Source organism: Pseudophryne corroboree, chromosome 2 (genome assembly GCF_028390025.1).
Source record: "Pseudophryne corroboree isolate aPseCor3 chromosome 2, aPseCor3.hap2, whole genome shotgun sequence".
In the NCBI taxonomy this organism is placed as follows: Eukaryota; Metazoa; Chordata; class Amphibia; order Anura; family Myobatrachidae; genus Pseudophryne; species Pseudophryne corroboree.
Genome location: NC_086445.1, coordinates 68566664 through 68591912, shown reverse-complemented (window position 1 = coordinate 68591912; position 25249 = coordinate 68566664). Strand labels below are relative to the sequence as shown.

Below are 25249 nucleotides of genomic sequence, written 5' to 3'. Positions count from 1 at the left end.
GGGCCCTTATGAGTTACCACCTCATCCCTTTAATTCTGGACACATATTAATTACACAGGTTCTGTGGCTGGCTGACTTCAAGACTCCCTTTCACCTGGTTTTAATCAGCCGCAGAACCTGTGTCAATATGTGTCCAGAATTAAAGGGGTGAGGTGGTAACTCTACCAGTAGTCATTGTACCATTGCATTGTACATTAATGATGCATATAAGACTCGTAGATGCTTGCAGCGGCTATGTCACAAGGGGGATCATTCCGAGTTGATCGCTAGCTGCCGTTGTTCGCAGCACAGTGATCAGGCTAAAAATTGGCATTCTGCGCATGCGTATGCACCGCAATGCGCAGGCGCGTCGTACGGGTACAATGACCATCGTGGGTTTGCACAGGTTCTAGCGAAGCTTTCAGTCGCACGGCTAAAGCAGGAAGATTTACATGAAGTGGGCGTTTATGGGTGACAACTGACCGTTTTCAGGGAGTGCTTAGAGAAACGCAGGCGTGTTGGGGAAAACGCAGGTGTGGCTGGGCGGGTGTGTGACGTCAAAAGCTGTCCCTCCGTCATTAGAATCAATGCACACGAAGAGTAACTACAGGGCTGGTCTTGTTTTGCACAAAAAATGATTTTGCAGGCGCTCTGCTGCACAAGCGTTCGCACTTCTGCAAAGCGAAAATACATTCCCCAGTGGGCGACGGCATAGCATTTGCACGGCTGCTAAAAACTGCTACCGAGCAATCAACTGGGAATGACCTCCAAAGTCCAATTGTTGGAACTGTGTGTGTACAGGCGTGAGGATGTAGCAGAGGTTCTTTATACACACACCAGCGGATGCCTTACAACTACAAACAGCCCGGTTACTTAAGTAGTGCAATGGTTTTATTGAAGATAAAGCAGGTATAGCTGTACTCACTGTTATACACATTGGTAGATGGGCATGGAGCTTTAACATAGCAGGGTGTTCTACAGCTCGCCAGCCCAACCAGGGAGTGTATGTAGGTACCACATAGCGGTGCAGGATGCTGGAACAATGGGCTCGATTCAGGTTGGATCGCAAAACGTGATTCAACCGCAAATATTAATAAAACAATGTGGACGCATGCACAGCACCCGTCCTGCGCGTGCGCCCGCATTTTCTGTGGGGGGGCCGCATAAAATGCAAACGCCGGTGCGGGCGGAGGGGCAGCAACGCTCCATTTCCTAGGCGGAGACGGGGCATTGCAGGGGCGTGGCTAAAAAACAGGGGGCAGAGCTGGCGTGAATGGGGGGGGGGGGGGGTCGGTGCGTAATCGGGGCGGCTGCATGATGTCATATGCAGCCACCGTGATCAGAAAGGTGGCGGCGGCCCTCCTGGCAGGAAGCTACCCTAATTTCTACGATGAAGCAGAAATTGCGGTGCGATCGCAATTTCTGCTTCATCAAGTGTGTGTGGGGGGGGGGGGTGAGAAAGGCGATCAGCATGCTGGGCGGTCTTGCCCTGCAATGGGCGGCTCCCAGAATGCGTTCACAAGGATTGCAAATTCTGCTACTTAGCAGAATTTGAATTCCACCCTGAATCAGGCCCAATATCTTAATCAGCATAAAATCACAGGTCTCACTGGAGCGAAGTGGAGGACTACTGTCTATCACTATGGCACTCTGACACAGTCTCAAAATGGCGCAGCACATGCTCAGTAGTAGCCTCAGTGCCCATATTGGTACAGGGAATGAAGCTTCCCTGGAAGCGCAGCAACATGGAGTCTGCGCAGTAGTGCATGCCACTTTCAACACCAAAATGGGCTATTTGCTGTGTCTTCAGCAAAGATGTATGTATGGATACAGCTGAATGTACTCTACTAGTATAATCCAAGAGCCTATGTGCAACATATCACTTTCTTATCCGCAGTAACAGACTGGGGACAAGAATTGCTCCAGCATGGTTAGCGCTACAGTGGAAAAGAGGCATGTCCACGCCGCATGAGGGCGTGTCACGAGCCCCAGGAGCATGGCCTCATGGCACGCCCCCGCTTCTCTACATGCTGACTGAGCAAAGGGTCAGTAGGCGGCACTATTGGCCAGCCCTTCTGGTATTTGCCGGAAGAGCTAGATGGCCAGTCTGGCCCTGCATACCCATATATCAAGAGGAATCTGTAATAGGTTGCCAGTGCCTTAGTACAAATCCAGGTGGAGCTGTTCCAGATGTAGGTTTTACAGAAGCAGGTCCTGTTCTTGGAGACGGTGAGAAGGGACAAGTCATAGCTACCACTCAGTAGGGTCCTCAACGCCACACAACATAGAGTTATGTCCCCTAGTGATGTTGCCTGGCAGCGGTGCATGCATAACCCAGCATCGATGAATTTTCCCCTACAGTGAGATGAAAGGGTCGGCCTTCCTGTTCCTGCATCAGTCTACATCCTAAAGTTCCTCGGAACTACTGGGGTGTGAGCAGAACGTCTTAACCAGATGTTTCAGCAATTTTTAAGAATATTTCCCTTTAAAACAGCCCAGCCTACAAACTAATGTCTGCTTGAAGGTCAATTGCCATTTAAACAGAAGAGCAATGCAATACAATAATACGAGGATTTAGTGCTGCAGCCAACAATTACAGAATTAAAGGATTACATGGATTCTTGGATACATATTTGCAAATGTAATTATTGTTTGTACATACTGTGCAGCCCCTGGTAAAGCGTATGTATGAGGTCTGGCTGGGATGTGTAACTATAGTCGGATGGGATGTGTCAGGAATCTGTGACAGGAAAGTTTCCTGTCTGCAGGATAAATGTCACACCTGGCTCACATGGCTCAAAGACAGGGGGATCAGGTTTAATTTTCACCACAAAGCAATGCATTCCACTATGGCTATGGACTCAGGCATTGATTCATAGATGTATGCAAATTGTGCTGCAATTTAGTACGCAACCGTTCTGCAAAAAGCTGCAAGGCCATCGCAGCAAATGCACAGTGCGACAATAAAATCACTGCCCGATGTGCTCCCTGCCCTGTATTCAGCTAACTCTGTAAACTGAAAGCCATCTCCAGATGGCATTATTTACCGATGACCTGCTCTTTCCTATTGGAAGAAGGACTGACTATGAAGAAGGATTTAAACGTATCCCTCCACTTTTCCGAAGCAACTGACCCACAACCGGAGCAATGGTGAAGAACACGGACAGAATAAGATGGGCAGAACTTAAAGAGACAGCAAATAGTATCTGTGCAAAGGACTACGTTGGCGTAGTGGACACTGGGGCAGATGTATTAAGCCTGGAGAAGTGATAAAGCAGTGATAAGTGGAAGGTGATAACGCATCAGCCAATCAGCGCCTAACTGTTAATTTACATATTGGAGCTGATTGGCTGGTGCGTTATGATCTTGCACTTATCACTGCTTGATCATTGCTTTATCAGTTCTCCGGGCTTAATACATCTGCCCCACTATTTGGGTAACTTAATGATGGCAAACTGGGCTGCTTTTTGCATCCTTATGTGCACAGTTGGAATCCATAAGTGCGTGTTGCATTGTTGTTATGTAACTAGTTTAAATGCAGAAACTGTCTAATTCCAGAAAAGGATAGCTGAGAGCAATAAAACAGGTATCTCTCACCAAATGTGAGGACAAGATGGACGCAGCTTCGCTTCCAGACACTGCAGGCCCTCTGGAATTCTGTTACTGATTGGCACTCTGGGGTCCCTCTGGTGTGTGTCTTTGGTGTCTGTAATCAGCAGATTGTTCTAGAAAGTACAGCATGTCTCCCTGGATCCTTTACCCTGTGCCAGTCAGCTTTCCACCTGTCTACAAGCCTGGGTGGGTCAAAATCTTCCAGAGCAGTTGTCTCCCATGGCAACCTCTGCTCACTCACAGCTGCAGTACTAGCGGTTTACCTGCTAATGCAGGGCCATAGCTCAGTGATACCTCACAACAACGAGGCATCACACTCCTACTATGGCTTCTGAAGAGGACAGGTGGAGGAATTGGGATCAGTACTAAATGCCGCCGGCCGGAATCCCGGCGTTAGAAATACCGACCCCGGAATCCCGACCACACAGGGGTGGCGAGCGGAACGCAGCCCCTTGCGGGCTCGCTTCGCTCGCCACGCTGCGGGCACGGCGCCTTGCTACCCTCGGCACACTATTATATTCTCCCTCTATGGGTGTCGTGGACACCCACGGAGGGAGAATATGTCGGGATTGTGGAGGTCGGGATTGTGGCGGTCGGGATTCCGGAGTCGGTATTTCGATATTTCGACCGCCGGGATTCCGGCCGGCGGCATCTTGACCGCATCCCGGAGGAATTGCTCAATCAGTTTATAGCTGTAATTTTGCAAATGCATTCTACAGGGTATTCGGAAAGTCACTGTGCACTTATGTATATTTATTAACACACATGTTTCAATATATAATACATGATGTCAACACAAATGCTAATTATAAACAGTGTTGAAAATGATCATCGTGAGCATCAAGACAGGCTTGGATCCTTTTTATTTTGTTTTTAAACACCTCTATATACATAAGTGCACAGTGACTTTCCGAACAAAATATGGGGTCTTTTCATAAAGCAGTGAAAACAGTGGAGGAGTGAAGCAGTGGAGAAGTTGCCCATGGCAACCAATCAGCTGCTACGTATAATTTTAGAATATGCAAATTAGAAATGTTACCTCAATGCTGATTGGTTGCCATGGGCAACTTCTCTACAGCTTCATTTGTCCACTGTTTTCACTGCTTTATGAAAAGCGCACAGTGACTTTCCGAACACGCTGTATAAAAGGATAGCTAGAATCTGCTATGGAAGCTTCTCCACCTGAAGACATGGACAGGGGCGTGTTATGAATAACAGAGGTAGGGAATATGGAATTAAAATGATACATTATATTTTACTCATGTCACATACTGTATGTAAATCTACCAACTGGTCCGTTCCACGAAAAGGACTTTTGTCCTGCCTAGGGACCACTGAGACACATGTGATGGCCCTTCAATGCCATCAAAAGCAGCTGTTGTTTTAGGATCTGGGGTCACGGCGCAAGTTTAATGTAGACATGCCTCCTTGTTGTGTGACCAATCCCATTTCTTATTCTCTGTCCCGATTCTTTATCCAAAAATATTGAGGTGTGTGTGTATACGGCAAAAGGGGGCAATCTCTAATTGTGCACAGCTAATTTCTCAAAATGCCCCTGAAATCAGGAATTTGTCACTCTTTGCTCACAAATAGCAATGCAATAAAAACATTAATATGGAGGAGGGCAATCCCAGATTAACAGATGGTCACGCAGCTTCTCACCTTCCTACAATGTTTTACATATACTCAGTGATTCATGACATGGGGCATTGTCCATTCATTTCAATTGGACGCATATACTCCCATTCGGGAAAGGGCAATTACTGTATATGCACATGGATACTAATAGAATGAATATAGTGACAAGTAAAAAATACGACACATGAAGAAATTGCAATCCTGCTGTCCACCGGCTAACACATTAATGATGCTCTAATGAGTAAAAGTTCAGGACAAAAGAGGAAAAGTTCTATTTAAAGGTGTGAATCTTAATTTTACCTGCAAGAGCAGCTGCAATGCCAAACCGCAATCCAATAAACCATCTACATAGAGGTGTGTGTGTGTGTGTGTGTGTGTGTGTGTGTGTGTGTGTGTGTGTGTGTGTGTTAGTGCTCTTAACCATTGAGCCACCACTTCACCTTTCAATGGCTCAGACGAATCATACTTTCATGGATTTAAAGCTGACTACACTCTCTTCTATTAGCCAGGCTCACACTTTTCTTAGTAGAGGATGATTTGATTTAACCGTATGACCAAGGATACAGATCTAGCGTTCTCTTTCCTTCCAGAAAGGACATACTGTAACAATAGGAGATGTCCTCTATCTGTGAGCAATGCACTCCAGCACAACCGTCGCTGTCTGGATTTCACCACTTGGATGCCTTTAATAAAACCCAGCTCGGCTTACAGTGTGTACTTGGGGCTTGTGTAAATCAATACATCTCAAATGGAAGGTAAAACACATACATAGGCTGGCACTAGCTACAAAACCAAGGCAAGGTCTGTTCGCATTGATTCCTTCTTCAGGAAATAACAGCCAGAACACAGAATTTGAGGTACAAAGAAAAAATGTCCTTTAATAGCGCTGTAAATAGCTTTAATTACTGATGAATGTCGGAACAGACCCCCACACAGTACAGCAGTGCTGGGGCCCTGGGACTGAAGTGGTCACAGAGCCCTTATCATGTAGATATCGGCCCTCATTCCGAGTTGTTCGCTCGCTAGCTGCTTTTAGCAGCAGTGCAAACGCTAGGCCGCCGCCCTCTGGGAGTGTATCTTAGCTTAGCAGAAGTGTGAATGAAAGGATCGCAGCGCTGCTACAAAAAAAGATTGTGCAGTTTCTGAGCAGCTCGAGACTTACTCCTAGCTAGCGATCACTTCAGATTGTTTAGTTCCTGTTTTGACGTCACAAACACACCCTGCGTTCGGCCAGCCACACCTGCATTTTTCCAGGCACGCCTGCGTTTATATCTGTCACGCCTGCGTTTTTACACACACTCCACGAAAACGGTCAGTTACCACCCAGAAACACCCACTTCCTGTCAATCACTCTGCGGCCAGCAGTGCGACTGAAAAGCGTCGCTAGACCTTGTGTGAAACTACGTCGCCTTTTGTGAAAGTACGAAGCGCGTGCGCAGTGCACACCATACGCATCCGCAGAAATGCTGATTTTTAGCCTGATAGCTGCGCTGCGAACGAAAGCAGCTAGCGGTCAACTCGGAATGAGGGCCATTGTGTAGCTGGATGAAGGTCCTAGGAAGTACAAGTACAGTAAAGCAAAACCACTCCACTTGGAGAAGGGAAATGGATATGTAGTCTGCACGTCGACATTCTTAATAAGTAGGAGATAAGCGCCGGTATACTGAGTTCTGTTCTGGAACTGAAAGCTCAACTGAGGCTTCACTGTACTTACACTGGACTCTTTGTGTGTGCGGGGGTGGTGGGGGGGGGGGTAAGAAGAGCAGAATCGGCAACTTCAAAGTGGATGGAACAACATCGCCAAGCCTATTTTCTCCGCCAGGGTCCCTTACAGCGGCTGCTCTGGCATTTATATATATATATATATATATATATAGCATTTCAAAGGTGCGGCACTCGTGCTTATCTCATAAAGAAACGGACATCCGTCCAATATACTTCTTGAAGAAGTATATTGGACGGATGTCCGTTTCTTTATGAGATAAGCACGAGTGCCGCACCTTTGGAATGCTATGGAATTTACACCGTGATGGCACCAGCGACAGCTATTTGAAAAGGCTTACAGGGATTGCCGGACCGCAGCATCCATATATGTATATATATATCCAATGGGTATAGTTGGCACTCAAATAAATTTGTAATGACCGGGGTGCCCTCCTTGAAGGAATACACAATATGGGTGTCTGTAGTGTCGGGAAACACTGTCCACTGTCCCCATTACCACAGAAGCAGGCGGCACTCCACGGATTTTTGTATAACAAGTGAAACTTTATGTGACAGACAGCATGAGAGTCCAACGTTTCAACACCGCAACGGGTGTTTTTGTCAAGGACATATGGTGAAGCAAACAGAGTGAGCATCGTTCTTACCTTAAATACCTTGCACACATCAGCGCAGTCAGACGGGTGCGGGGGGCGGGAGAATCTCCGGCGGCTCAGAATGACGTCACCATTGCTAGGCTACCGGGACACATCACCACCCGGCGCATACCGCTGCTGCACTGGAATGCAAAGGAATAAACATAAAACAAAAGTCAAACATAAAATCAATAAGAGGAAACAAAATAAAGTTTCCAATGCAGTGTAAGTGATAGATTAAAAATGGCTGTGACACTATGTGACCAGGAAACAATATCGATATAATGAAATAAATATTAGCATATTCTAGCAGATATGAGCATGCATATAAATAAAGATAATGCACTTTCACCTATAAAGCATAGTGATGAATAACCCGGGAGCATAATACTGATATGAATTACACCATTCACATATGTCATTAACATATGTTTGAAAATTACATAAAGTACAGTGGACTGGTCAATCAAGCACTTCAGTAACATTAAAGAAATACACTCCATGTTAATTTTTCATTAAGTCCCTGTGGTGCTACAGAGTTCAACAAAGACATCCATCGCATTTCTCCTTGCGACAATAATTTCTGTCTATCACCACCTCTGTTGGAAATAGGGACATGGTCCACTATCTGATATTTCAAACTTGTAAGTGGATGTCCGCAAAGTCTGAAATGGCGGGCGACTGGCTGATCGTTGTCCTTACCCTCTATGGCGGCTTTAATAGCCAACCGATGGAGGGCCATGCGCTCTTTGAATGTCCTGATGGTTTGACCAACGTATAATAGTCCGCAAGGGCAGATGATAACGTAGATGACATATTGAGAGCGGTGTTGAAAAGTTGGACTCTCATGCTGTCTGTCACATAAAGTTTCACTTGTTATACAAAAATCCGTGGAGTGCCGCCTGCTTCTGTGGTAATGGGGACAGTGGACAGTGTTTCCCGACACTACAGACACCCATATTATATATATATATATATATATATATATATATATATATATATTGAGCATCTTTATGCTATATGGCATTCTGAGAGGTGTAGCGTACCTTATTTTTCTTTACATTTTGCATCTTATTCGCATTGCAGACACAGCAAAAAGCATAGCACAGCAGCAGCGACAGTGTCCCCTAGCCTCCCGACCACCCGCGGGACATTGTGACCTGCAGTTAGGACAGAGGGACAGTGCCCAAAAGGAAAGATTGTCCTACTAAAATTGGGATGGTTGGGAGGTATGCTTAATGCAAATAGTATTACACCTTGGTTTTGTGTTGGTCCACTCAACGCCCATATGCAGTAGCAGCCCACCTCCTCTTAGCACTCTGGTGCAGCGTCTGCACACGTTCCACTGGTGCAGCGTCAGCACACGTTCCTCTGGTGCAGCGTCTGCACGCGTTCCTCTGGTGCAGCGTCTGCACGCGTTCCTCTGGTGCAGCGTCTGCACGCGTTCCTCTGGTGCAGCGTCTGCACGCGTTCCTCTGGTGCAGCGTCTGCACGCGTTCCTCTGGTGCAGCGTCTGCACGCGTTACTCTGGTGCAGCGTCTGCACGCGTTCCTCTGGTGCAGCGTCTGCACACATTCCTCTGGTGCAGCGTCTGCACATGTTCCTCTGGTGCAGCCTCTGCACACGTTCCTCTGGAGGTGTAGAAAAACCTTTAGTTAGTGGACTGTGCATAAGTCTAAACATCACATCAGAGCTCAATTTCCTACCTCTCTAGTAACACTTCAATCAAACCGGAAATCACTGTGAGAATCCCAAAACCGGACGGGGGTAAGTATTTTACCCCTCCCCTACCCCTGCGGTGGTGTTGGCCAGGGCTAACCCTCCAGGGGGTGTCAGATAGGGTGAACCCTCCGGGGTACCCTCCCACCCAGTGCCTATCCCTAACCCCTCCTAGTGCCTAACCCTCCCCCCCCCCCCCTTCCTCGGGCCCTAACCCTAACCCCCACCTCGATGCCCACCTTCGGGATGTCAGCTGTTGGTGTTCCGGCACCAGTCTCCTGAGGGGTGTCGGTATTTCGGCGTCGGTCACATGACTACTGGCATACCGACCACATATAAAAACCTAGGCTAATTTACAAATCTTGTACTGCTATGTGGATGTGAACCCTACAAGATTAAACTTAATATTATCCCTGACTGCTTAGGAGGGTTAAATAAAATCTCATTTGTTTGTGAACTCGACGTATCCTGCCTAAGAACCGAACATTATGTTTTTAATAGAAAGCGATCATGACTAAATCAGAATCCAAGGCGTATGTTCAAATCTCACTATATTCACTTCTGAACATAAATGCCAGACATTAAAAAGCAATGTGAGCAACTGCTACAACGAGGTAATTCAGTTATTTAACACTCTGCAGATCTAGAGGAAAACATCATTAGTGTTTGCTGATAGAATTGGATGCTAAACATCTGCCCTTAAAATGATCTCTCGTGTCAACATGATTATAGACACGATACAGCAGCAGGCCTCATTCGGAAAATTGCATTGGAAATTGTGGTGTCGTTATTTTTGTAGAATTTTTAAAAAGTTGGCTAAGTGTCTGATTCAGAGATGTACACTATTCCGATTTTAGCCCGATTGGCTGGACAGCGTTTATAGGATTTTAGGGGTCTATTTACTAAGCCTTGGATGGAGATAAAGTTGCTGGAGATAAAGTACCAGCCAATCAATTCCTAACTGTCATTTTTCAAACACAGCCTGTGACATGACAGTTAGGAGCTGATTGGCTGGTACTTTATCTGCAGTGACTTTATCTCCATCCAAGGCTTAATAAATAGACCCCTTAGTCTGTTCATTAATTACCTTTGTTCTTCACTTATTAACGACCTTCTCAGGAATACTGCTTCATCACACAGAACGTCGGCTTCCACGGTGCATGGGTGGGGGTCCAGCCTATTTTGTCAGTCCCAGGCCCCACAATATGTGATGTCAGCCCTGGCTATAAATAGGGGTGTGCAAGCTGTGCCACCGCCCAGGGTGCAGGGCTTTGGAGGTGGCACCATCACTTTCCAGTGGCGCCTAAGTTTGGCTTTCTGGGTGCCTGACACCCTGCAGCTTAGTGAAGTTACGCAGAGCCGTTTGGAAAATCCTTTGGATACACCAAGCACTCACCTTATTCCTGGTCTTGTTATGACATCATATGTTCGGAGGTATAGGCCAGATGGGTGTGGTTCATCAAATCGACAGTATCTAGGTCGACAATGTTTAGGTCGACCACTATAGGTCGACAGTCACTAGGTCGACATGGATGGAAGGTCGACAGGGTTTCTAGATCGACATGTGCTAGGTCGACAGGTCTAAAGGTCAACATGAGGATTATTATTATTTTTGGTGTCGTTTTCTTCGTAGAGTGACCGGGATCCCAAATTAGTGCACCGCGTCCCCTCGGCACAGATTACCGTTCCAATCGTAGTCCACGTGGATCGTTAAGTATGAAAAAATTCAAAAAAAGAAAAAAAATGTGAAAAACTCATGTCGACCTTTAGACCTGTCGACCTAGCACATGTCGACCTAGAAACCCTGTCGACCTTCCATCCATGTCGACCTAGTGACTGTCGACCTATAGTGGTCGACCTAAACATTGTCGACCTAGATACTGTCGATCTTCAGACCGGATCCCAGGCCAGATTATTGCCCAGTTTGCACCCTGCATCCCAGTCACACACACAGGGCCTAATTCAGACCTGATCGTAGCCGTGCAAAATTTTGCACGGCTTCGATCAGCCAACCTGACATGCGGGGGGCTAGTCCACCCTGCGTGTCTGGCCATCCCCCTGCCGCACGGGTGCGATAGCATTGCACGGCGGCAATGCTATTGCACCTTGCGCGTAAGTCCCTACCTGTGCAGCGGCTGCGTGTGATGTCACGCAGTTGTGGCGGCCCGTCCACCGCACAGTCCGGGCACGCCTGCATCACCTGGACTACGCCCCCATAATGGCGGCTGAACGCCGCCGGCCCGCCCCCTCCCGCCCAGCGAACGCCACTGCCTGTCAATCAGGCAGAGGCGATTGCTGGGCTGAGATGCCGATCGCATCTCTGGCATGCACATGCGTAGTGCGGCGCATGCGCAGTTCAGACCTGATCGCCCGGTGCATGATTGACATGCAGAGGCGGTCGCTGGGCAAGGGGATGGGGGCAAAACCGCGGCGCGTTTCGTGGGTGGACCGAACGGGGGAGGAGGGCTGCAGCAGCTGCGTGACATCACACGCAGCCGCTGCGGACCGGGGTGCGATGAGTAGCTCCCGGCCAGCACGCTAAAGCTGTGCTGGTCGGGAGCTACTCTTGAAGTGCAAAGGCATCGCCGCTGTGCGATGCCTTTGCACTTCTGCGGGGGGGGGCATTGACATGCGGGGCGGCATAGCCCTTTGCTGGGCGTCCCCCCCGCATGTCAGTGTGGATGATCGTAGCTGTGCTAAATTCAGCACAGCTGCGATCATCTCGGAATGATCCCCTGTGTCCTTTGCATTAAATACAAATCGTATCAAGAAAACAGGTTTATGTCTCTGTAAATAAATCTCCCTGATGATATAAAAAGGTGGCTGAAATGCACAGAAAGTAGAATTTCAGTAGGGTTCATATAACTCAATACATTACAGATATTTGATGATGCAAAACCCCTTTAAATGCTGCAACTTGCTAGCATGGGGAATTGTACTCAGCCAGAAAAATGTTACCAAATATATTTCACGATTTTATGACAACAGGTCACTTCACCTCATAAACTGGCAGCAGCGGCGCTCGTACAGTGATATTTTCCACGGAGCCTCGTCATGGGTGAACATCTGTTTTAAATATTCCTTTAACAGTTCTGTGTGTTTAAACGTTCCAGTGACAGTGACTGTTGTTACCTGTTAAAAGAAGAAAAACACTGAAATATTGATCACTAAGTCAGGTCATTTGCACGTGTCAAGATGAAAGAATCTGGGAAATGAGGTGGCAGATTCCCCCGGCGCAGCCAATTCTCGCCGGATTGGTATGTATTAAATATTAATTACCGGCAACAGGTCATGGAATGAGACGTGCTATAACTCTACGCGTCTTGTAACACTTTGAAAACTACTTTCTACAGACAGGGCAGTGAGCCATTTCAACAAAAAGCACTTACTGCTGGTAATTTCTGCTGTTAAATGTGGATCAATTGTACGAAGGGTAACAAGTAATTGTCACTTGAAAGTACTTTTAATAAAACTCAGGAAAAAAGGAAACATTTCAATGTTCCGTAATGACCTGCTGGGAACAATTGGATGATTTGATCGAAGAGCTGCCATTGAGCGATTTGCAGAGAATGTAATGGACAAAGCTTTTATTTATCTTTTTTAAATATGAAACGCGCGTGGCACATTAGTAATTCATTGAATAGAAAGCCCATCCCTGCAGACACCTGCAGTGGCTACATTGCGGTAACCATTGACAATCACACCAGCAACAGTAACATGATACAGACTGCTTTTGAAATGGGCTTCAACAGCCGACGAAGGTCCTAGATTGGGATCTATGTACAGGGGCATCAAGAGAGTGGGGAAGTGGGCACAAATTACTCGTGCCAGCTGTTGAGTTCAACAAATCCTCCCCATCACGGCAAGCGCCACTGCACAAAGTATTTTTCATAAATTTGTTTCAGGAGGGGGCATGGCCTCTATTCATTACGTTCTTACACTACGGGAGTTTTTTTTTTCTTTGTCCCTCACAGTAATGTCACACATTGTGCCCCCCAGTAATTCCGCCACACACTGTCCTCCACAGTAATATCACACATTGTGCCCTCCCCCCTAGTAATTCCACCACACACTGTCCTCCACAGTAATATCACACATTGTGCCCCCCCAGTAATTCCACCACACACTGTCCTCCACAGTAATATCACACATTGTGCCCCCCCCCCCCAGTAATTCCACCACACACTGTCCTCCACAGTAATATCACACATTGTGCCCCCCTAGTAATTCCACCACACACTGTCCTCCACAGTAATATCACACATTGTGCCCCCCCCCCCCCCAGTAATTCCACCACACACTGTCCTCCACAGTAATATCACACATTGTGCCCTCCCCCCTGTAATTCCACCACACACTGTCCTCCACAGTAATGTCACACATTGTGCCCCCCCCCCCAGTAATTCCACCACACACTGTCCTCCACAGTAATGTCACACATTGTGCCCCCCCCCCAGTAATTCCACCACACACTGTCCTCCACAGTAATGTCACACATTGTGCCCCCCCCCCAGTAATTCCACCACACACTGTCCTCCACAGTAATGTCACACATTGTGCCCCCCCCCAGTAATTCCCCCACACACTGTCCTCCACAGTAATCTCACACATTATGCCCCCCCCCCAAGTAATTTCACCACACATTGTCCTCCACAGTAATGGCATACATTGCCCCCCCCCCCCCCCCCCCCAGTAATTCCCCCACACAATGTCCTCCACAGTAATGTCACACATTGTGCCCCCCCCCCAGGAATCCACCACACACTGTCCTCCACAGTATGTCCTCCACAGTAATGTCATACATTGTCGTCCCCCCCAGTAATTCCCCCACACACTGTCCTCCACAGTAATGTCACACATTGTGCCCCCCCCCAGTAATTCCCCCACACACTGTCCTCCACAGTAATGTCACACATTGTGCCCCCCCCCCCAAGTAATTGCATCACACATTGTTCTCCACAGTAATGGCATACATTGCCCCCCCTCCCCCCAGTAATTCCACCACACACTGTCCTCCACAGTAATGTCACACATTGTGCCCCCCCAGTAATTCCACCACACACTGTCCTCCACAGTAATGTCACACATCTTGCCCCCCCCCCCAGTAATTCCACCACACACTGTCCTCCACAGTAATGTCACACATTGTGCCCCCCCCCCCAGTAATTCCCCCACACACTGTCCTCCACAGTAATGTCACACATTGTGCCCCCCCCCCAAGTAATTGCACCACACATTGTCCTCCACAGTAATGGCATACATTGCCCCCCCCCCAGTAATTCCCCCACACAATGTCCTCCACAGTAATGTCACACATTGTGCCCCCTCCCCCAGGATTCCACCACACACTGTCCTCCACAGTATGTCCTCCACAGTAATGTCATACATTGTCCGTCCCCCCCAGTAATTCCCCCACACACTGTCCTCCACAGTAATGTCACACATTGTGCCCCCCCCCAAGTAAGTGCACCACACATTGTCCTCCACAGTAATGGCATACATTGCCCCCCCCAGTAATTCCACCACACACTGTCCTCCACAGTAATGTCACACATTGTGCCCCCCCCCCAGTAATTCCCCCACACACTGTCCTCCACAGTAATGTCACACATTGTGGCCCCCCCCCAAGTAATTGCACCACACATTGTTCTCCACAGTAATGGCATACATTGCCCCCCCCCCCCCAGTAATTCCACCACACACTGTCCTCCACAGTAATGTCACACACTGTGCCCCCCCCCCAGTAATTCCACCACACACTGTCCTCCACAGTAATGTCACACATTGTGACCCCCCAGTAATTCCACCATACACTGTCCTCCACAGTAATGTCACACATTGTGACCCCCCCGAGTAATTCCGCCACCGTCACTGTCCTCCACAGTAATGTCACATTTTGTGCCCCCCCAGTAATTCCACCACACACTGTCCTCCACAGTAATATCACACATTGTGCCCCCCCTAGTAATTCCACCACACACTGTCCTCCACAGTATGTCCTCCACAGTAATGTCATACATTGTCGTCCCCCCCAGTAATTCCCCCACACACTGTCCTCCACAGTAATGTCACACATTGTGCCCCCCCCAGTAATTCCCCCACACACTGTCCTCCACAGTAATGTCACACATTGTGCCCCCCCCCCCAAGTAATTGCACCACACACTGTCCTCCACAGTAATGTCACACACTGTGCCCCCCCCCAGTAATTCCACCACACACTGTCCTCCACAGTAATGTCACACATTGTGACCCCCCAGTAATTCCACCATACACTGTCCTCCACAGTAATGTCACACATTGTGACCCCCCCGAGTAATTCCGCCACACACTGTCCTCCACAGTAATGTCACATTTTGTGCCCCCCCCAGTAATTCCACCACACACTGTCCTCCACAGTAATATCACACATTGTGCCCCCCCTAGTAATTCCACCACACACTGTCCTCCACAGTAATATCACACATTGTGCCCTCCCCAGTAATTCCACCACACACTGTCCTCCACAGTAATGTCACACATTGTACCCTCCCCCAGTAATTCCACCACACACTGTCCTCCACAGTAATATCACACATTGCGCCCCCCCCCCAGTAATTCCACCACACACTGTCCTCCACAGTAATGTCACACATTGTACCCTCCCCCAGTAATTCCACCACACACTGTCCTCCACAGTAATATCACACATTGTGCCCCCCCCAGTAATTCCACCACACACTGTCCTCCACAGTAATGTTACACATTGTGCCCCCCCCAGTAATTCCACCACACACTGTCCTCCACAGTAATATCACACATTGTGCCCCCCCCCCCAGTAATTCCACCACACACTGTCCTCCACAGTAATATCACACATTGTGCCCCCCCAGTAATTCCACCACACACTGTCCTCCACAGTAAAGTCACAGATTGTGACCCCCCAGTAATTCCACCACACACTGTCCTCCACAGTAATGTCACACATTGTGTCCTCCACAGTAATTCCACCACACACTGTCCTCCACAGTAATGTCACAGATTGTGATCCCCCCGAGTAATTCCACCACACACTGTCCTCCACAGTAATGTCACATTTTGTGCCCCCCCCCAGTAATTCCGCCACACACTGTCCATCACTGTAATATCACACATTGTGCCCCCCCCCCAGTAATTCCACCACACACTGTCCTCCACAGTAATATCACACATTGTGCCCCCCCCCCAGTAATTCCACCACACACTGTCCTCCACAGTAATGTCACACATTGTGCCCCCCCAGTAATTCCACCACACACTGTCCTCCACAGTAATGTCACACATTGTGCCCCCCCCCCAGTAATTCCACCACACACTGTCCTCCACAGTAATGTCACACATTGTGCCCCCCCCCGTAATTCCCCCACACACTGTCCTCCACAGTAATGTCACACATTGTGACCCCCCAGTAATTCCACCATACACTGTCCTCCACAGTAATGTCACACATTGTGACCCCCCCGAGTAATTCCGCCACACACTGTCCTCCACAGTAATGTCACATTTTGTGCCCCCCAGTAATTCCACCACACACTGTCCTCCACAGTAATATCACACATTGTGCCCCCCCTAGTAATTCCACCACACACTGTCCTCCACAGTAATATCACACATTGTGCCCTCCCCAGTAATTCCACCACACACTGTCCTCCACAGTAATGTCACACATTGTACCCTCCCCCAGTAATTCCACCACACACTGTCCTCCACAGTAATATCACACATTGTGCCCCCCCCCCAGTAATTCCACCACACACTGTCCTCCACAGTAATGTCACACATTGTACCCTCCCCCAGTAATTCCACCACACACTGTCCTCCACAGTAATATCACACATTGTGCCCCCCCCCAGTAATTCCACCACACACTGTCCTCCACAGTAATGTCACACATTGTGCCCCCCCCCAGTAATTCCACCACACACTGTCCTCCACAGTAATATCACACATTGTGCCCCCCCCCCCAGTAATTCCACCACACACTGTCCTCCACAGTAATATCACACATTGTGCCCCCCCAGTAATTCCACCACACACTGTCCTCCACAGTAAAGTCACAGATTGTGACCCCCCAGTAATTCCACCACACACTGTCCTCCACAGTAATGTCACACATTGTGCCCCCCCCCCAGTAATTCCACCACACACTGTCCTCCACAGTAATGTCACACATTGTGCCCCCCCCCCCCCGTAATTCCCCCACACACTGTCCTCCACAGTAATCTCACACATTGTGCCCCCCCCCCAAGTAATTGCACCACACATTGTCCTCCACAGTAATGGCATACATTGCCCCCCCCCCCAGTAATTCCCCCACACAATGTCCTCCACAGTAATGTCACACATTGTGCCCCCCCCCAGGATTCCACCACACACTGTCCTCCACAGTATGTCCTCCACAGTAATGTCATACATTGTCGTCCCCCCCAGTAATTCCCCCACACACTGTCCTCCACAGTAATGTCACACATTGTGCCCCCCCCAGTAATTCCCCCACACACTGTCCTCCACAGTAATGTCACACATTGTGCCCCCCCCCAAGTAATTGCACCACACACTGTCCTCCACAGTAATGTCACACACTGTGCCCCCCCCCAGTAATTCCACCACACACTGTCCTCCACAGTAATGTCACACATTGTGACCCCCCAGTAATTCCACCATACACTGTCCTCCACAGTAATGTCACACATTGTGACCCCCCCGAGTAATTCCGCCACACACTGTCCTCCACAGTAATGTCACATTTTGTGCCCCCCCAGTAATTCCACCACACACTGTCCTCCACAGTAATATCACACATTGTGCCCCCCCTAGTAATTCCACCACACACTGTCCTCCACAGTATGTCCTCCACAGTAATGTCATACATTGTCCCCCCCCCCCAGTAATTCCCCCACACACTGTCCTCCACAGTAATGTCACACATTGTGCCCCCCCCAGTAATTCCCCCACACACTGTCCTCCACAGTAATGTCACACATTGTGCCCCCCCCAAGTAATTGCACCACACACTGTCCTCCACAGTAATGTCACACATTGTGCCCCCCCCCCAGTAATTCCACCACACACTGTCCTCCACAGTAATGTCACACATTGTGACCCCCCAGTAATTCCACCATACACTGTCCTCCACAGTAATGTCACACATTGTGACCCCCCCGAGTAATTCCGACACACACTGTCCTCCACAGTAATGTCACATTTTGTGCCCCCCCAGTAATTCCACCACACACTGTCCTCCACAGTAATATCACACATTGTGCCCCCCCTAGTAATTCCACCACACACTGTCCTCCACAGTAATATCACACATTGTGCCCTCCCCAGTAATTCCACCACACACTGTCCTCCACAGTAATGTCACACATTGTACCCTCCCCCAGTAATTCCACCACACACTGTCCTCCACAGTAATATCACACATTGTGCCCCCCCCCAGTAATTCCACCACACACTGTCCTCCACAGTAATGTCACACATTGTTCCCTCCCCCAGTAATTCCACCACACACTGTCCTCCACAGTAATATCACACATTGTGCCCCCCCAGTAATTCCACCACACACTGTCCTCCACAGTAATGTTACACATTGTGCCCCCCCCCAGTAATTCCACCACACACTGTCCTCCACAGTAATATCACACATTGTGCCCCCCCCCAGTAATTCCACCACACACTGTCCTCCACAGTAATATCACACATTGTGCCCCCCCAGTAATTCCACCACACACTGTCCTCCACAGTAAAGTCACAGATTGTGACCCCCCAGTAATTCCACCACACACTGTCCTCCACAGTAATGTCACACATTGTCCCCCCCCCAGTAATTCCACCACACACTGTCCTCCACAGTAATGTCACAGATTGTGATCCCCCCGAGTAATTCCACCACACACTGTCCTCCACAGTAATGTCACATTTTGTGCCCCCCCCAGTAATTCCGCCACACACTGTCCTCCACAGTAATATAACACATTGTGCCCCCCCCAGTAATTCCACCACACACTGTCCTCCACAGTAATATCACACATTGTGCCCCCCCCCAGTAATTCCACCACACACTGTCCTCCACAGTATTGTCACACATTGTGCCCCCCCAGTAATTCCACCACACACTGTCCTCCACAGTAATGTCACACATTGTGCCCCCCCCCCAGTAATTCCACCACACACTGTCCTCCACAGTAATGTCACACATTGTGCCCCCCCCCGTAATTCCCCCACACACTGTCCTCCACAGTAATGTCACACATTGTGACCCCCCAGTAATTCCACCATACACTGTCCTCCACAGTAATGTCACACATTGTGACCCCCCCGAGTAATTCCGCCACACACTGTCCTCCACAGTAATGTCACATTTTGTGCCCCCCCAGTAATTCCACCACACACTGTCCTCCACAGTAATATCACACATTGTGCCCCCCCTAGTAATTCCACCACACACTGTCCTCCACAGTAATATCACACATTGTGCCCTCCCCAGTAATTCCACCACACACTGTCCTCCACAGTAATGTCACACATTGTACCCTCCCCCAGTAATTCCACCACACACTGTCCTCCACAGTAATATCACACATTGTGCCCCCCCCAGTAATTCCACCACACACTGTCCTCCACAGTAATGTCACACATTGTACCCTCCCCCAGTAATTCCACCACACACTGTCCTCCACAGTAATATCACACATTGTGCCCCCCCCCAGTAATTCCACCACACACTGTCCTCCACAGTAATGTCACACATTGTGCCCCCCCCAGTAATTCCACCACACACTGTCCTCCACAGTAATATCACACATTGTGCCCCCCCCCCAGTAATTCCACCACACACTGTCCTCCACAGTAATATCACACATTGTGCCCCCCCAGTAATTCCACCACACACTGTCCTCCACAGTAAAGTCACAGATTGTGACCCCCCAGTAATTCCACTACACACTGTCCTCCACAGTAATGTCACACATTGTGCCCCCCCCCAGTAATTCCACCACACACTGTCCTCCACAGTAATGTCACACATTGTGCCCCCCCCCCCCCGTAATTCCCCCACACACTGTCCTCCACAGTAATCTCACACATTGTGCCCCCCCCCCAAGTAATTGCACCACACATTGTCCTCCACAGTAATGGCATACATTGCCCCCCCCCCAGTAATTCCCCCACACAATGTCCTCCACAGTAATGTCACACATTGTGCCCCCCCCCCAGGATTCCACCACACACTGTCCTCCACAGTATGTCCTCCACAGTAATGTCATACATTGTCGTCCCCCCAGTAATTCCCCCACACACTGTCCTCCACAGTAATGTCACACATTGTGCCCCCCCCAGTAATTCCCCCACACACTGTCCTCCACAGTAATGTCACACATTGTGCCCCCCCCCCAAGTAATTGCACCACACACTGTCCTCCACAGTAATGTCACACACTGTGCCCCCCCCAGTAATTCCACCACACACTGTCCTCCACAGTAATGTCACACATTGTGACCCCCCAGTAATTCCACCATACACTGTCCTCCACAGTAATGTCACACATTGTGACCCCCCCGAGTAATTCCGCCACACACTGTCCTCCACAGTAATGTCACATTTTGTGCCCCCCCAGTAATTCCACCACACACTGTCCTCCACAGTAATATCACACATTGTGCCCCCCCTAGTAATTCCACCACACACTGTCCTCCACAGTAATATCACACATTGTGCCCTCCCCAGTAATTCCACCACACACTGTCCTCCACAGTAATGTCACACATTGTACCCTCCCCCAGTAATTCCACCACACACTGTCCTCCACAGTAATATCACACATTGTGCCCCCCCCCAGTAATTCCACCACACACTGTCCTCCACAGTAATGTCACACATTGTACCCTCCCCCAGTAATTCCACCACACACTGTCCTCCACAGTAATATCACACATTGTGCCCCCCCCAGTAATTCCACCACACACTGTCCTCCACAGTAATGTCACACATTGTGCCCCCCCCCCCAGTAATTCCACCACACACTGTCCTCCACAGTAATATCACACATTGTGCCCCCCCCCAGTAATTCCACCACACACTGTCCTTTACAGTAATATCACACATTGTGCCCCCCCAGTAATTCCACCACACACTGTCCTCCACAGTAAAGTCACAGATTGTGACCCCCCAGTAATTCCACCACACACTGTCCTCCACAGTAATGTCACACATTGTGCCCCCCCCCAGTAATTCCACCACACACTGTCCTCCACAGTAATGTCACAGATTGTGATCCCCCCGAGTAATTCCACCACACACTGTCCTCCACAGTAATGTCACATTTTGTGCCCCCCCCAGTAATTCCGCCACACACTGTCCTCCACAGTAATATCACACATTGTGCCCCCCCAGTAATTCCACCACACACTGTCCTCCACAGTAATATCACACATTGTGCCCCCCCACAGTAATTCCACCACACACTGTCCTCCACAGTAATGTCACACATTGTACCCTCCCCCAGTAATTCCACCACACACTGTCCTCCACAGTAATATCACACATTGTGCCCCCCCCCAGTAATTCCACCACACACTGTCCTCCACAGTAATGTCACAGATTGTGACCCCCCAGTAATTCCACCACACACTGTCCTCCACAGTAATATCACACATTGTGCCCCCCCAGTAATTTCACCACACACTGTCCTCCACAGTAAAGTCACAGATTGTGACCCCCCAGTAATTCCACCACACACTGTCCTCCACAGTAATGTCACACATTGTCCCCCCCCCAGTAATTCAACCACACACTGTCCTCCACAGTAATGTCACAGATTGTGATCCCCCCGAGTAATTCCACCACACACTGTCCTCCACAGTAATGTCACATTTTGTGCCCCCCCCCCAGTAATTCCGCCACACACTGTCCTCCACAGTAATATCACACATTGTGCCCCCCCCAGTAATTCCACCACACACTGTCCTCCACAGTAATATCACACATTGTGCCCCCCCCCAGTAATTCCACCACACACTGTCCTCCACAGTAATGTCACACATTGTGCCCCCCCAGTAATTCCACCACACACTGTCCTCCACAGTAATGTCACACATTGTGCCCCCCCCCCCCAGTAATTCCACCACACACTGTCCTCCACAGTAATGTCACACATTGTGCCCCCCCCCCCCGTAATTCCCCCACACACTGTCCTCCACAGTAATGTCACACATTGTGACCCCCCAGTAATTCCACCATACACTGTCCTCCACAGTAATGTCACACATTGTGACCCCCCCGAGTAATTCCGCCACACACTGTCCTCCACAGTAATGTCACATTTTGTGCCCCCCCAGTAATTCCACCACACACTGTCCTCCACAGTAATATCACACATTGTGCCCCCCCTAGTAATTCCACCACACACTGTCCTCCACAGTAATATCACACATTGTGCCCTCCCCAGTAATTCCACCACACACTGTCCTCCACAGTAATGTCACACATTGTACCCTCCCCCAGTAATTCCACCACACACTGTCCTCCACAGTAATATCACACATTGTGCCCCCCCCCAGTAATTCCACCACACACTGTCCTCCACAGTAATGTCACACATTGTACCCTCCCCCAGTAATTCCACCACACACTGTCCTCCACAGTAATATCACACATTGTGCCCCCCCCAGTAATTCCACCACACACTGTCCTCCACAGTAATGTCACACATTGTGCCCCCCCCAGTAATTCCACCACACACTGTCCTCCACAGTAATATCACACATTGTGCCCCCCCCAGTAATTCCACCACACACAGTCCTCCACAGTAATATCACACATTGTGCCCCCCCAGTAATTCCACCACACACTGTCCTCCACAGTAAAGTCACAGATTGTGACCCCCCAGTAATTCCACCACACACTGTCCTCCACAGTAATGTCACACATTGTGCCCCCCCCCAGTAATTCCACCACACACTGTCCTCCACAGTAATGTCACACATTGTGCCCCCCCCCCCCCCGTAATTCCCCCACACACTGTCCTCCACAGTAATTTCACACATTGTGCCCCCCCCCCCCAAGTAATTGCACCACACATTGTCCTCCACAGTAATGGCATACATTGCCCCCCCCCAGTAATTCCCCCACACAATGTCCTCCACAGTAATGTCACACATTGTGCTTCCCCCCAGGATTCCACCACACACTGTCCTCCACAGTATGTCCTCCACAGTAATGTCATACATTGTCGACCCCCCAGTAATTCCCCCACACACTGTCCTCCACAGTAATGTCACACATTGTGCCCCCCCCAGTAATTCCCCCACACACTGTCCTCCACAGTAATGTCACACATTGTGCCCCCCCCAAGTAATTGCACCACACACTGTCCTCCACAGTAATGTCACACACTGTGCCCCCCCAGTAATTCCACCACACACTGTCCTCCACAGTAATGTCACACATTGTGACCCCCCAGTAATTCCACCATACACTGTCCTCCACAGTAATGTCACACATTGTGACCCCCCCGAGTAATTCCGCCACACACTGTCCTCCACAGTAATGTCACATTTTGTGCCCCCCCAGTAATTCCACCACACACTGTCCTCCACAGTAATATCACACATTGTGCCCCCCCTAGTAATTCCACCACACACTGTCCTCCACAGTAATATCACACATTGTGCCCTCCCCAGTAATTCCACCACACACTGTCCTCCACAGTAATGTCACACATTGTACCCTCCCCCAGTAATTCCACCACACACTGTCCTCCACAGTAATATCACACATTGTGCCCCCCCCCCCAGTAATTCCACCACACACTGTCCTCCACAGTAATGTCACACATTGTACCCTCCCCCAGTAATTCCACCACACACTGTCCTCCACAGTAATATCACACATTGTGCCCCCCCCAGTAATTCCACCACACACTGTCCTCCACAGTAATGTCACACATTGTGCCCCCCCCAGTAATTCCACCACACACTGTCCTCCACAGTAATATCACACATTGTGCCCCCCCCCCAGTAATTCCACCACACACTGTCCTTTACAGTAATATCACACATTGTGCCCCCCCAGTAATTCCACCACACACTGTCCTCCACAGTAAAGTCACAGATTGTGACCCCCCAGTAATTCCACCACACACTGTCCTCCACAGTAATGTCACACATTGTGCCCCCCCCAGTAATTCCACCACACACTGTCCTCCACAGTAATGTCACAGATTGTGATCCCCCCGAGTAATTCCACCACACACTGTCCTCCACAGTAATGTCACATTTTGTGCCCCCCCCCAGTAATTCCGCCACACACTGTCCTCCACAGTAATATCACACATTGTGCCCCCCCAGTAATTCCACCACACACTGTCCTCCACAGTAATATCACACATTGTGCCCCCCCACAGTAATTCCACCACACACTGTCCTCCACAGTAATGTCACACATTGTACCCTCCCCCAGTAATTCCACCACACACTGTCCTCCACAGTAATATCACACATTGTGCCCCCCCCAGTAATTCCACCACACACTGTCCTCCACAGTAATGTCACAGATTGTGACCCCCAAGTAATTCCACCACACACTGTCCTCCACAGTAATGTCACACATTGTGCCCCCCCCCAGTAATTCCACCACACACTGTCCTCCACAGTAATGTCACACATTGTGACCCCCCCCCCCCCCGAGTAATTCCACCACACACTGTCCTCCACAGTAATGTCACATTTTGTGCCCCCCCCCAGTAATTCCGCCACACACTGTCCTCCACAGTAATATCACACATTGTGCCCCCCCCAGTAATTCCACCACACACTGTCCTCCACAGTAATATCACACATTGTGCCCCCCCCAGTAATTCCACCACACACTGACCTCCACAGTAATGTCACACATTGTACCCTCCCCCAGTAATTCCACCACACACTG

At 49.3% G+C, this 25249-nt stretch overlaps 1 protein-coding gene across 4 annotated transcripts in view; it reads right to left on the bottom strand.

Moving 5' to 3' along the window:
* The window catches only part of LOC134999232 (cyclic nucleotide-binding domain-containing protein 2-like), a 713550-nt gene that overhangs the window by 589489 nt on the left and 98812 nt on the right, over positions 1-25249 (bottom strand). For all 4 annotated transcript variants that reach the window (XM_063951415.1, XM_063951414.1, XM_063951412.1 and 1 more), the window contains one exon: positions 12304-12437. In XM_063951415.1, the coding sequence (XP_063807485.1) occupies positions 12304-12371 (68 nt within the window). In that variant the 5' untranslated portion in view covers positions 12372-12437. The remainder of the gene's footprint in view (positions 1-12303; positions 12438-25249) is intronic.